The 12,629-nt window shown below is 48.2% G+C and overlaps 2 protein-coding genes across 2 annotated transcripts in view; one reads left to right on the top strand and one right to left on the bottom strand.

Annotated features, from left to right (window-relative positions):
* FKRP (fukutin related protein) overlaps positions 1-12,629 on the top strand; it is a 117,436-nt gene that overhangs the window by 16,279 nt on the left and 88,528 nt on the right. The gene's annotated exons all lie outside the window — the stretch shown is intronic.
* The window catches only part of SLC1A5 (solute carrier family 1 member 5), a 45,703-nt gene continuing 37,108 nt past the window's right edge, over positions 4,035-12,629 (bottom strand). The window contains exons 7-9 of the mRNA XM_083753950.1: positions 11,023-11,157; positions 6,678-8,627; positions 4,035-6,009 (exon numbers count right to left, since the gene is read on the bottom strand). Coding sequence (XP_083610076.1) covers positions 8,399-8,627; positions 11,023-11,157 — 364 coding nt within the window. The 3' untranslated portion in view covers positions 4,035-6,009; positions 6,678-8,398. The remainder of the gene's footprint in view (positions 6,010-6,677; positions 8,628-11,022; positions 11,158-12,629) is intronic.

The raw sequence follows: 12,629 nt of genomic DNA, 5'->3' as shown, positions 1-12,629 counted from the left end.
TAGATTTTTTAAATTGCCCGCCCTGGAGTCCAAGACCACCCCCAGAAACATCATACCTACATCACAGGAAAGGTGGTCTACAACAGAAATCTGAGTGCGTGGTTTACCTCCTCTCTGGCAGGTTACCTGTTAATGCTCACTTGATTGGATACCCTGGGGAGCCTGGCCAGTCTTTTGTAGTGACAAATACTTAAGTTCCTGAGCCAGGTCACAGGCTCACCCTATTCATACACAGACATACCCTTAAGACAGGATTTGTGAATGAAAAGACAATGGGGAGGCTTTTCCATTTTCCTTTGACCTTGCAGAGAAAACATTTGGTCAGTTTGGGAGTCAAAATGGCTCCAGGACTGCCCTCCTGTGCTGCGTCAAACATGTGGCCCATATATTTATGTACGTGTTCGCCTGGCTAATCCATGAACATTATATATATATGACCTTAATTTTTTATTTAATGGGAAATAAAAACTGCAGCCCTGCAGCCAAACAGTGTCGGGCCTGTGCCTCCCCAGCCAAGCCTCCCTTTGTGCACACAGCTTCCCCTTGTTACACACCCAGCCGTTTGGGTGTGTCGTGTATGTGCCAGGTGCTTCAACCTTGCCAGGTACCAAAAGGGCAGAGTGGGAAGCAAGTTGCAGCGAGTCAACAGAGGACAGAAGACCGCGTTCCCTTAAGGTCTGTTTTTCCTTGTACCTCAAGCCCTGCGTTCCTTTGTTCAGAGGCTGGCGAGCACCCAGGAGCTGCACCCACGCAGCTATTCAGCCCAGGCACGAGCAGATTCTCAGAGTTTGCCGGGGCAGGCCAGGATTTGCAGGATACCTGAACTTGCCTTGAGCCTAATGCAGCCCGCAGAGAAAGCGGGAACCCCTTGGCTTTCGTGCAGAGCTGACTGTGGTTCTGGCTTCCACAAAGAGAAAACCTGCCACCGGAAAAATGAAGCTACAGTCAAGAGTACATGATGTGGCTTGCAATGTTCCCCTTCACTATTTGGAATGAAGATACAGGAGAGATTGTTTAGTCGTGTCCGAGTCTTTGTGACCCCATGGACCAGAACACACCAGGCCCTCTGGTCTTCCACTGCCTCCCACAGTTTGGTCAAACTCATGTTCGTAGCTTTGAGAACACAGTCCAACCATCTCGTCCCTGGAAGACTCCCTGGAAAAGACCCTGATGTTGGGAAAGATGGAGGCCACAAGGAGGAGACAACAGAGGACGAGATGGTGGGACAGTGTTCTTGAAGCTACCAGCATGCCTTTGACCAAACTGCGGGAGGCAGTGGAAGACAGGAGTGCCTGGCATGCTCTGGTCCATGGGGTCACGAAGAGTCGAACACAACTAAATGAACTAAACAACAATGGGGTCACAGCACTCATCTTGCTTTCAGGCCGAGGGAGCCAGAGTTTGTCCACAGACAGCTTTCTGGCTGATGTGCCCAGCATGACTAAACCGCTTCTGGCACAATGGAACACCGTGATAGAAACCAGAGCGCATGGAAACACTGTTTACCTTCCCGCCGCAGCGGAACCCATTTATCTACTTGCACTAGTGTGCTTTCAAATTGCTAGGTTGGCAGGAGCTGGGACAGAGTAAGAGAACTCATCCAGTCGCAGGGATTCGAACTGCCGACCTTCTGATCGGCAAGTCCAAGAGGCCTGGTGGTTTAGACCAAAGCGCCACCCGCGTCCCACTGCCCATTAAAGTACTGTACTAAGTTAGATGAATAAAAAGACCAGGTGTAAGGCAGGTTCCCATGTTTCCTTCTCCCTAAGGTAGGAAGGCTACCTTAGGGTAGCATCACTTCCACTAAACTCAGGAACTGCACATAAGAGTTGGGGGGGGGGGGAGGAAGAGGACAACCCGTGCAGGCAATGGCTTGTAGTACTTTATTTATTTATCATGGAAGTTCCTGTAATAATAAGACAAAAAAATTGTTGGAACAATTCTCATTTTTAGTAATTTCTAAGCCATTGCTAAGGTCCGTATAGTTCAAGCTATGGTTTTCCCAGTAATGATGTATGGAAGTGAGAGCTGGACCATAAAGAAGGCTGATCGCCGAAGAATAAATGCTTTTGAATTCTGGTGCTGGAGGAGACTCTTGAGAGTCCCACGGACTGCAAGAAGATCCAATGTCTCCATTCTGAAGGAAATCAGCCCTGAGTGCTCACTGGAAGGACAGATCCTGAAGCTGAGGCTCCAAGACTTTGGCCACCTCATGAGAAGAGAAGACTCCCTGGAAAAGACCCTGATGTTGGAAAAGATGGAGGGCACAAGGAGAAGGGGATGACAGAGGACGAGATGGCTGGACAGTGTTCTCGAAGCTACCAGCATGAGTTTGACCAAACTGCAGGAGGCAGTGGAAGACAGGAGTGCCTGGCGTGCTCTGGTCCAGGGGGTAACGAAGAGTCGGACACGACTAAATGACTAAACAACAACAACAAGCCGTTGCTTGCAGTGGTCAGAATCACTGGCAGGGGTTGCTTTTGGCCTAATGGGCAGAAAAAACTATTGCGGACACCCTTCTTAGACACTGCAGAAGATTCTATTGACTACAGACCGTGCTGCTTTGAAACCTAATTTCATCAGCAGAGGCCTGTGGAAACCTGGGAAGCTGCAGGCAACCTGCTGGCAACTCCTGCGCCACACATTACATCGGGAGCCTCAAGCGTAAAAAGTGATAACGCAATCGCCTTCTGCGGGGGAAGTGCCACAAAAACGATTTAACATTAATGAAGAAAACAAACCGACGCGCATTGTTTCCAAATCTGTTTTTATTATCTTGTGCGGTGTGGCAATTGCACATTTCCTCCCCCCACCCCACTCCAATGTAGGAAGGAGATTGTGTGCAAGTAACAACCAACCTGATTTATCTCCTCCACCCCCCAAAAATCAGTCTCGCCACCACTTTGGGGGGTCGCTAGCTCACCAGAAACACGACATTCCTTGCCTGCATCTTTTTAAGAGCAGCTTGATCTGCAGGTGCAGCTTTAAAAGCACAGAAAGAAGCAGCTCCCTGCAGATCAGGCTGTTACTAAAGACAGAAGAGCAGGGCCTGGTTTGAAGAAATGCAAGCCCGCCGCCACCCCTCTGCCCCCACCAAAGCCCAGCAGGTTCAACATCGGAGAAAAATGCCAGCTGCCACAACAGCCCACCTGGCTCACCTGTTCCGATATTGGGAAGGAAGTTATCATAGCTGCTTCCTAGGGAAGCCAGCTCTTAACCAAGGCGTCAAATACGCCCCCGACATACAGAGATGGTGCCGTTCTGCATCTCTGTTGACTGTGAAACAGAACCTAAAGCAAGTGCACCACCCAATAACAGTTAGCATTATAGGCAGCCTCCAGGCTAGGCTCTCTTCCGTACAGGATCGGGACTGAGGGCGGGAGAACTGCAATAGCAGCATAAGCAGAAGGAAAGAGACTGAGGCTGTGCCCATCTCCTGTTTTCACTGAGCAGCTGAGAAGACTTAGCAGCAAGTAGACGATCCTCTCTCTGGGCAAGCAGCAAGACCAGATAACCCCGTAGGTTCCCTTCTCAAATTTTGTGGATCAGGATCACCAAAGTGTCCGCTGTCATGTGCACCCAAACCCCTTTTGCAGATGGGTGCTGAGAGAGCAACAATGATCGTCCGCACTTTCCCTCTTTGTGGGTTGAGGGCAATTCTGAACGGCGTTCAGCAACGGAGGGTACTTTTAAGCAACAGGAGGTTGCACCTACAGCTTCCCACTTGGAGCAATCCACCTGCATTGGCACTCAACACAGCTTGTATTAGGAACTGCCACCTCCTGTCAGAATGCAGAGGGTGGCATATTTGACACTAAAACAAAACCCATGTTTATTTTGAAGTGCCAGCCGGATACCAGTCACTGGCATTTGAAGGTTTACCCAAAGTGGCATGTGGAACGAGGGGTACAGGAGCCAGCCTCCTATGATCACCCAACGCCAGGGAATGCATGCGTTCTGCGCTAAAAGCAAAAAATCATGTACCAAGGAAAACCACATCCTGTATATAAATCAGGCACACGGATAACACTGGCTTAGTTTCATGTTTTGTACAATTTATTTTGCAGTCTGTGCACAATTTCATTTTGGCTTTGATAGCCGCGGAAAGGAGGAAGACCCTGGAGCCCCACACCCAAGGGCTGTGAACCTTAACCACATCTCTGCTTTGAATTGTATCGTTGCAGCAATGAGGGATGGAACACACAGGCCTGCCAGAAGCCTCTGCTTCTTTTCCCCCATCCCAGAGTCCCACACTTTTCTCTCCCTGTTAAGTCACACCTGGACTTGCTAGAACCAAAAGTTCAAACCCTGAAACTTGCAGGCTCCGAGCTTTGATGTAGTACAGCCTGTGCCCCCAAAAGTGACGGCACATGTTTCCACCCCTCATCTGGAGATCGGATCTCAACAGGCATCATCATAAAAGTTGCTTTGGCAGGGTAAGCCTTGGCACAAACCCGTGCGGAGATGCAATCTAGAGAGCTCCTGTTTAATGCCAGCGATCTCCGCCACTCAGAGAACACTTAAAACACCATTCCTGCCCAAACAGGCAGGGAGCTCTGTTGGCACGGAGGGAGAACTCCAGAATTCTCACCAGAAGAACTTTGCACACACATATTTGGACGTTATGTGCTATTGCACGCAGGTGGTGAACCAGTCACAAAAGAGTAGCTTTTATTTTGGGGGAGAAGGAAGTTCCTAACTCATTCCTTATACAGTGGTACCTCGGGTTAAGTACTTAATCTGTTCTGGAGGTCCGTTCTTAACCTGAAACTGTTCTTAACCTGAAGCACCACTTTAGCTAAAGGGGCCTCCTGCTGTCACCGTGCCATCGGAGCACGATTTGTTCTCATCCTGAAGCAAAGTTCTTAACCCGAGGTACTATTTCTGGGTTAGCGGAGTCTGTAGCCTGAAGCGTCTGTAACCCGAGGTACCACTGTATAAGTATTTCAGAATCTACAACTTTCAGCAGTCAGAGGTGAAAATACCTACTTGTGCCGTCCTTGCAACATTATTATGATGTTCACAAAGTAAATACCGTATTTTTTGCTCTATAAGACTCACTTTTTCCCTCCTAAAAAGTAAGGGGAAATGTGTGTGCGTCTTATGGAGCGAATGCAGGCTGCGCAGCTATCCCAGAAGCCAGAACAGCAAGAGGGATCCCTGCTTTCACTGCGCAGCGATCCCTCTTGTTGTTCTGGCTTCTGAGATTCAGAATATTTTTTTTCTTGTTTTCCTCCTCCAAAAACTAGGTGCGTCTTATGGTCTGGTACGTCTTATGAAGTGAAAAATACGGTATATTTAATTCACACATCGTCTACCAATCCAGCATTTTCCGCTGTGCGTTTCTCTGCAGGGTCCACACAGCCCTGTTCACCACTTCCTTAAGTCTCCTTTGCACAACCACAAGAACTTCTGAAGGAGAAAGCTGCTAGATGGAGGAGCATAAACCCGTCAGAGATTATGATTATTATTTAAATTTGTATACTGCTCTTCATCCAAAGATCACAGGGCGGTTAACAACAGGTTGATCAATTTTGCCAACAGATGGCTCTCCCTAACTTCTTATATGCTTTAGAAGAGTAACTAAAGAAGGGGACCAGCCAGCCCTTTCTCCAGCACTTCCATCAAGTAACATTTCAGCAGCAAGAAGATCTTAAAGGAACATTACCAGAATATCTGCTTCCAGTGCATTGTGAGACCAAAACCTAATTGCCCCATGCAGCAATTGGTGTTTGCCTAGACCTCACTTGAAGCCTACCTCCGAATTTTGACACACAAAGCCTACTAAGGAGTCCTGCATGGCCAAAATGGAAGAGACGGCATCTAACTAATCAATAAGATCTACAGTTCAAAACACTGAAGTCGGATTTAAAAGCTCTGACATTCTACTGATTTTTTTTTTTTTAAAGACTGCAAAACATCTCCACTGATATGCTTCAGGCAGCTATTGGCCAGGTTATGAACGCCTGCGGCGAAACCCACATTTTCATCAGCAAAAGGTAGTGGCGCCTGCCCTGTGGAACGCCCTCCCATCAGATGTCAAGGAAATAAACAACTCTCTGACTTTTAGAAGACATCTGAAAGCAGCCCTGTTAAGGGAAGTTTTTAATCTTTGATAGTTTTTTTAATATTCTGGTTGGGAGCCATCCAGAGTGGCTGGGGTATAAATAATGAATTATTATTATTATTATTATTATTATTATTATTATTATAGTATGCATTCTGGATCTGCACAGGGCATTGTGGAGGGATAAGTCACCAGCATCTGGATTCCGATCTACAGGCTCCGGAAGCTACAACGTATGGAAGTAGATATGGCCGGGTAGAATCCAATGCCAATAATAATAATAATAATAATAATAAATTATTTATACCCCACCCATCTTGCTGCGTTTCCCCAGCCACTCTGGGCGGCTTCCAACAGAATATTAAAATACAATAATCTATTAAACATTAAAAGCTTCCCTAAACAGGGCTGCCTTCAGATGTCTTCGAGAAGTCCAGTAGTTGTTTTTCTCTTTGACATTTGGTGGGAGGGCGTTCCACAGGGCGGGTGCCACTACCAAGAAGGCCCTCTGCCTGGTTCCCTGTAACTTGGCTTCTCGCAGTGAGGGAACCGCCAGAAGGCCCTCGGCGTTGGACCTCAGTGTCCAGGCAGAATAATGGGGTGGAGACGCTCCTTCAGGTATACTGGACCGAGGCCGTATGGGAGAATCAGCTAAGTTCCCAGTCCTCAAGATTGCAGAGACACTTGAAAAGGTACAAAAGATTCCATTGGTCAAAGTCTAAGCCTGCGTGTGAGACAAGGCCAAGGCTGCAGGCCTGGCCACGGTTTCCAAGTGACCCTGTGTGTGCATAAGCATATATTTGCTTTAAGTTAAGGCCCTGCAGTTCTCTGTGGGGGTGCTGCCAGGCTTTTGTCAGTCACTGCAAGGAAGACAGAAGGGCCCTGGAGGTTCACCTCCTGCACGCACACCTATCCAAAGATTCCACCACTTTTCCTACTCTGTCCCATCGCCGGTGGTACTTCCTCCCTTTCTTCCTCACTGCCAATGTCTGCTTCAGCATCTGCTGGGCTTTGGACAGGCCAGGCAGCGCTGAAAATTTGGTCCAGGGGGCCACCACTCACCAGCTCCTTCTGCAAAGCATGCCCACTTGCACATTAGCGGCTGCTCGGCACAAGACTGGAATAAAAGTGATGAGAAACTGAGCCCCAGAGGTTAACTCTCACCCCTGAAGCTACTCCACTCTCTCTCACTTTCTTTGACCTCCCAACGCTGCCCGGCCCCTTTAATTCCAGTGTGGAGAGAAAAAACACCATTCGGATCCTTTTAAGTTCCAGAAATAAATTAAATTACATCGCAGCTGCTGGAACCAGGAATTGCCACTTCAAGAAAGCACTGGAGCGCTGTCTAGTTCTTGCATGTGATGACCCAAGCAGGGAAGAAGGGAGGAAAATATGTAGGTTTTAAGCAGTTCAAGGAAAATTTTGGCTTTGCAGGGAATGGCAGAAATTCCAGCGACCCAGCGGTGACTTTCAATGTTCAATTGCACATCGCACAGCCTTGGCATAAGGATTTGAAGAGAAGTTGAAAGGCAAAGAAATTGTAAAAGGCAGAAAGAAATTCTCTCTCCCCCCATTCCTGTTTGACGATAGGTATTTATAGGTTCAAGCGGTGCACTGCTCAAGTTATTGAATTGTGGGGTGGGCCAGGGGACAATAAATCTGTCCGGAAATAAAGCAGTCTGCTTCCTCTTCCTGCAATGAAATGTAACTAAAAAGGGGGGTGACGACAAAGGGAGGGAGTCAAAGATACTAGATACGGAAAGGACAACACCCACCCCCCTTGCTTGGTCCAAAACACAAAATAAAATAAAATAAAATAAAAAGCAACAAAGGTAGCTAGAGATCTGGAAGAAGGAAAAGAGTGATATTAAGAGGCCTCCAAAGTCACTGCTACCAGTTTCCACATTGCAGATTTAAAAACTTAAGGGTTCAGCCTGGAATGTGCAAAGTATTGTGCCTCTGAGAATATCCAGAGTGCCCTTTCTCCTGAGCAACAGCACCCCCAACCCTCATCTCCTTAAAGAGGGAGAGGCTTCCAGCCAAGCAGAGCTATTTCCAGGCAGCATCAAGCCCCCAACATTGACATTTTTCAGGAGGGGAAAAGTCCCGTTTGAAATTTTCAAAGCACTGTGTGAAAAATCAGTCATTAAAAAAAGGTGGAAAGGAGTGTGCTGGGTGAAAATCGAAGAAGTTCCCCATCACCAAACCGCCTGAACTTGCTTCTTATGGGAAACAGAAGTCTTTTAGAGGTGGAGCAGATTCGGGAGCTGTCCTTAAAAATGGAACCCTAACTTTTTAAAAAAATGAAGTCTAGCCTCTTCGTAGGCTGCTTTACATCACGGATTCTTTTTCGCAGGAGTTGATGCCCTCCAAGGGGGCAGGCCCGTCCCTCTTGATCAGGGGGGAGCCTTCTTCCGCCCCCACTTCCTTGCCGGCGTCCGTCTTTATCTCCATCAGCTCCTCTGCCTCTGCCTTGCCTTCCGTCCTTTCGGTGTACACCTGCAGGAGCCCAGCGCCAAAAGCATCGCCTTCCACGTTTAGGACGGTGCAGGTGCGATCCCTGGTGCAAAAGAAAGAGGCAATGACTGAGGTGCTTGGGATTAAGCAACAAGGGTTGTAAGCAACATTCACTGGATGCAGAGCCTCCATGTTCAGGAGCAATCTATCTCTGAGAACCAGATGGACAGCAGGGAAAGGCTGAGCCCTTTGTGCCCCGCTTAAGAAAACGCAGAGGCCATAGCTGTCAACTTTTCCCTTTTCTTACGAGGAATCCTATTCAGAATAAGGGAATTTCCCTTTTAAAAAGGGAAGTGTTGACAGCTATCGCAGAGGCATGTGACTGCTGAACCAGGCAAGACCTTTGGGCCAGATCCAGCAGGGCCTTTCCTGTATTCTTGCGCCATGTGCAGATTCCCCCAAGCGACAGGAGGAAAAGCTAAATGCTCAGCTGCTTTTAACCTTTCCTCTGTGGCCCCCCAGGGACCCTCAGCACACCTGGCCCAGCCAGCCATACTGGACAAGTCAGTTGGACAAATACACCCCCTGGCTGCCATGAACAAAACACACTGCTCAGTGGGGGGGGGGGGGGGGATAGACATCCCAGGGACATATTGAAAGAGAGCTGGAGGAGAGGATCCTTGATTCCTCCCCAGAGCGACTGGGTTAAAAAAAAATAATGCAAGAAAAATGGCTCGGAGTCAGAAGGTTCCACATTCAATACTGCATCTGTGCTTGAAAGGACCTCATCAGGCAGCGAAACTGGAAAAGATCCCTGCTTGAATATTTGGAGAGCTGCTACTTCCACTCCGATTACAGGGGTGGACAGACCAATGGCCTGACTTTGGCCACATCTGCACCATCCACTGAAAGCGCACTGATACCACTTTAAACAGGAATGGCTTCCCCTGAAGAATTCTGGGAGCTTTGGTTTGTACAGAGTATTGTCAGGAGACTCTGTTCCCCTCCCAGAACTACAATTCCCAGAGTAGTTTAATGATCAGTCCTTTTTTAACAGTGGTGCCCCGCAAGACGAATGCCTCGCAAGACGGAAAACTCGCTAGACGAAAGAGTTTTCCATTTTGGAGGTGCTTCGCAAAACGAATTTCCTATGGGCTTGCTTCGCAAGACGAAAATGTCTTGTGAGTTCCTGCGGGTTTTTCCCCCTTTCCCCCCTTTTTCTAAGCCGCTAAGCCCCTTATCTGCTTATCCGCTAAGCCGCTAAAAGCCGCTAATAGCGCTAATCCGTCAAAAACCGCTAGACGAAGAGACTCGCAGAACAGATTCTTTTCGTCTTGCGAGGCACCACCGTACAGGCAACTCTGGGAATTGTAGCTGTGAAGGGGAAGGGGAATAGGAATGTCTCCTAACAACTCTCTGCACCCTGAATAAACGACAGCTCCCAGGATTTTCCAGCCGAAGCCGTTGTTTAAAGCGGAATCATAACCCTTTAAATGTATTGATTTTTAGTATTTCATAAAACCTATACACAGCTTGTTTGTAATTTTTTAAAACAAACTTCAAAGTGGTTTACAAGAAGAAGGAAACAGTAAAATTAACGGCAAAAACAGCTGAAAAAACTAAGAATTAAAATCAGCAATAAACTAAAAACAGATCAAGACGCACATCAACGTTCTATGCATCTGGGTAACCTTGTCTGATCAATAAAACAAACTTCGGAAGGTGACAAAAAGAGAACAGTGTGGGAGCACGGGTGATGTCGACAGGCAGCGAGTTCAAGTTTAGGTGTTGCCACGCTAAAAGATCGAATTCTTATAAATGCGGAATGGGCATGATTTGGCATCTTTTAATAGTGTTTGGTGCAAATGTGGCCTTGGTCCATGGCAGCTTTGTCCAGTCAAATGCCCTGCCCCAAAAAATTGTCCTTGGAGGATTACCGTATTTTTTCGCTCTATAAGACGCACCAGACCACAAGACGCACCTAGTTTTTGGAGGAGGAAAACAAGAAAAAAAATATTCTGAATCTCAGAAGCCAGAACAGCAAGAGGGATCGCTGCGCAGTGAAAGCAGGGATCCCTCTTGCTGTTCTGGCTTCTGGGATAGCTGCGCAGCCTGCATTCGCTCCATAAGACGCGCACACATTTCCCCTTACTTTTTAGGAGGGAAAAAGTGAGTCTTATACAGCAAAAAATACAGTATGTGCAGAAGATTCAACTGGTTACCTAGCACCCCCTTTCAAGGCAGCGCCTCTCTGCAATGGCTTCTGCTTCCCTATGTGAACCTGGGGCCTTTTCCTTGAGCCACTTGCTGCAAACGTCTCTCCTCTCTGCTTGCGGAATAAGGCCAACACATGAGGAAGAGGACCTGAAGGGGAACTAACAAGGAGGCGGGGAAGTTGGGACTCGCCAGCCTGCCAACCCTGCGATGCTGTGAACATCAGTCAGGGAAATCGCCGGTCGCTGAGCCTCTCCCTCAAACTTTGCCCTCGGGGTACTTACACAAGCCAGTCCACTGCCAGAATGAGGGAGATGTCGTTGGTGGGCAGCCCGACAGCTTCCAAGATGATGGCGAGGGTGAGGACGCCACCCGCAGGAATCCCAGCAGCTCCGACGCTGGACGCCGTCGCAGTAATTCTGTGGGGTGGAAATGGGCAGGTTAAGGGATGTGTCCTTCTCGATGCTCAAGTGCAGGATTTGGTCTTTTTCTGGAGAGTGTGGGGGAAACCCAAAGCAGCAGGGAGACTGGAGGGCACCATATTTTTCGCTCCATAAGACGCACCTGACCATAAGACGCACCTAGTTTTTAGAGTAAAACAAGGAAAAAAATATTCTGAACGAAACAGTGGTTGTATGATTTTTGTGGCTCATGCTGTGGCCACAGACATGTGATCTGATGGTGAATTTGGGGTGACCCAATCAAACGGGAGCAGCGCCGTTCGGTCCCAGCGCCTGCCAACCTAGCAGTTCGAAAGCACCCCCGGGTGCAAGTAGATAAATAGGGACCGCTTACTAGCGGGAAGGTAAACGGCATTTCCGTGTGCTGCGCTGGTGCTGGCTCGCCAGATGCAGCTTCGTCACGCTGGCCACGTGACCCGGAAGTGTCTGCGGACAGCGCTGGCCCCCGGCCTCTAGAGTGAGATGGGCGCACAACCCTAGAGTCGGACACAACTGGCCCTGTGCTTTGTAACCACATTTTTGCACCATTGCAGCCCCAGGCAACAGTGGGTGCTTGATCTTTTTGGTGAAGGCTGTAGCCATGGACATGCTATGTGATCTGATGGTGAATTTGGGGTGACCCAATGCAAAAATCCTGAGGATCCATGGGCTTTTACCTCCCCCCTCCCAGGCAGCCTCCCCTAGTGTCCCTTATCTCTCTTCCGATCCCACCGATCAGCTGTTTCCTTTCAACACTCCCTTTCCTCTTGTTTGCCTTAGTGTCTTTTCCTTAGCTAGAGCAGTTTTTTGCTCCTCCTTTTCTTCTAATTTCTCTCCTTATTGTTTTAGTCTTCCTGTTTCCCCCCTTTGCAAGTTTGCTGTCTTTACCTCCCCCCTCCCAGGCAGCCTCCTTCATCTCTAGTGTCCCTTATCTCTCTCACCAATCGGCAAACGATCAGCGGCTTTGTTTCAACACCCACTTCCCTCTTTCAAAAAAAAAATAAAAATGATCTGCTTTTTGCCCCTGGGCAATTCGGCTCCAGGGAGCACGCATTTGCTCCATAAGACGCAGACATTTCCCCTTACTTTTTAGGAAGAAAAAAGTATGGAGCGAAAAATACGGTAACTTTTGCAAATCCGAAGGCACCAGCTGGATTTTGTGGCAACTGGTTTGGAAGGATAGCAGAGCCCCAAGTGGGCCTGATCACCCTTCCTTCCTTCCTTCCTTCCTTCCTTCCTTCCTTCCTTCCTTCCTTCCTTACACAGCTTAGCCAAGAGAGGTCAGAGCTCTAACTGGGAAACCCTTTCTCCAGGAAGTGGCTACTGGTTGAGAACAGGACAAGGCAGCAAGCAGATCCTAGACAGACCAGCATAAATTCAGTCAGTGATGGGTAGGGAGAGATCAGCCACCTTCTGGAAACTCAAGCATTACTCCCAATTTAAGTAACCAG

Source organism: Podarcis gaigeae (assembly GCF_964106915.1).
Source record: "Podarcis gaigeae genome assembly, chromosome: 8".
NCBI lineage: Eukaryota > Metazoa > Chordata > Lepidosauria > Squamata > Lacertidae > Podarcis > Podarcis gaigeae.
The sequence above is the reverse complement of the archived record's forward strand: the minus strand, read 5'-3'. Positions and strand labels throughout refer to the sequence as shown.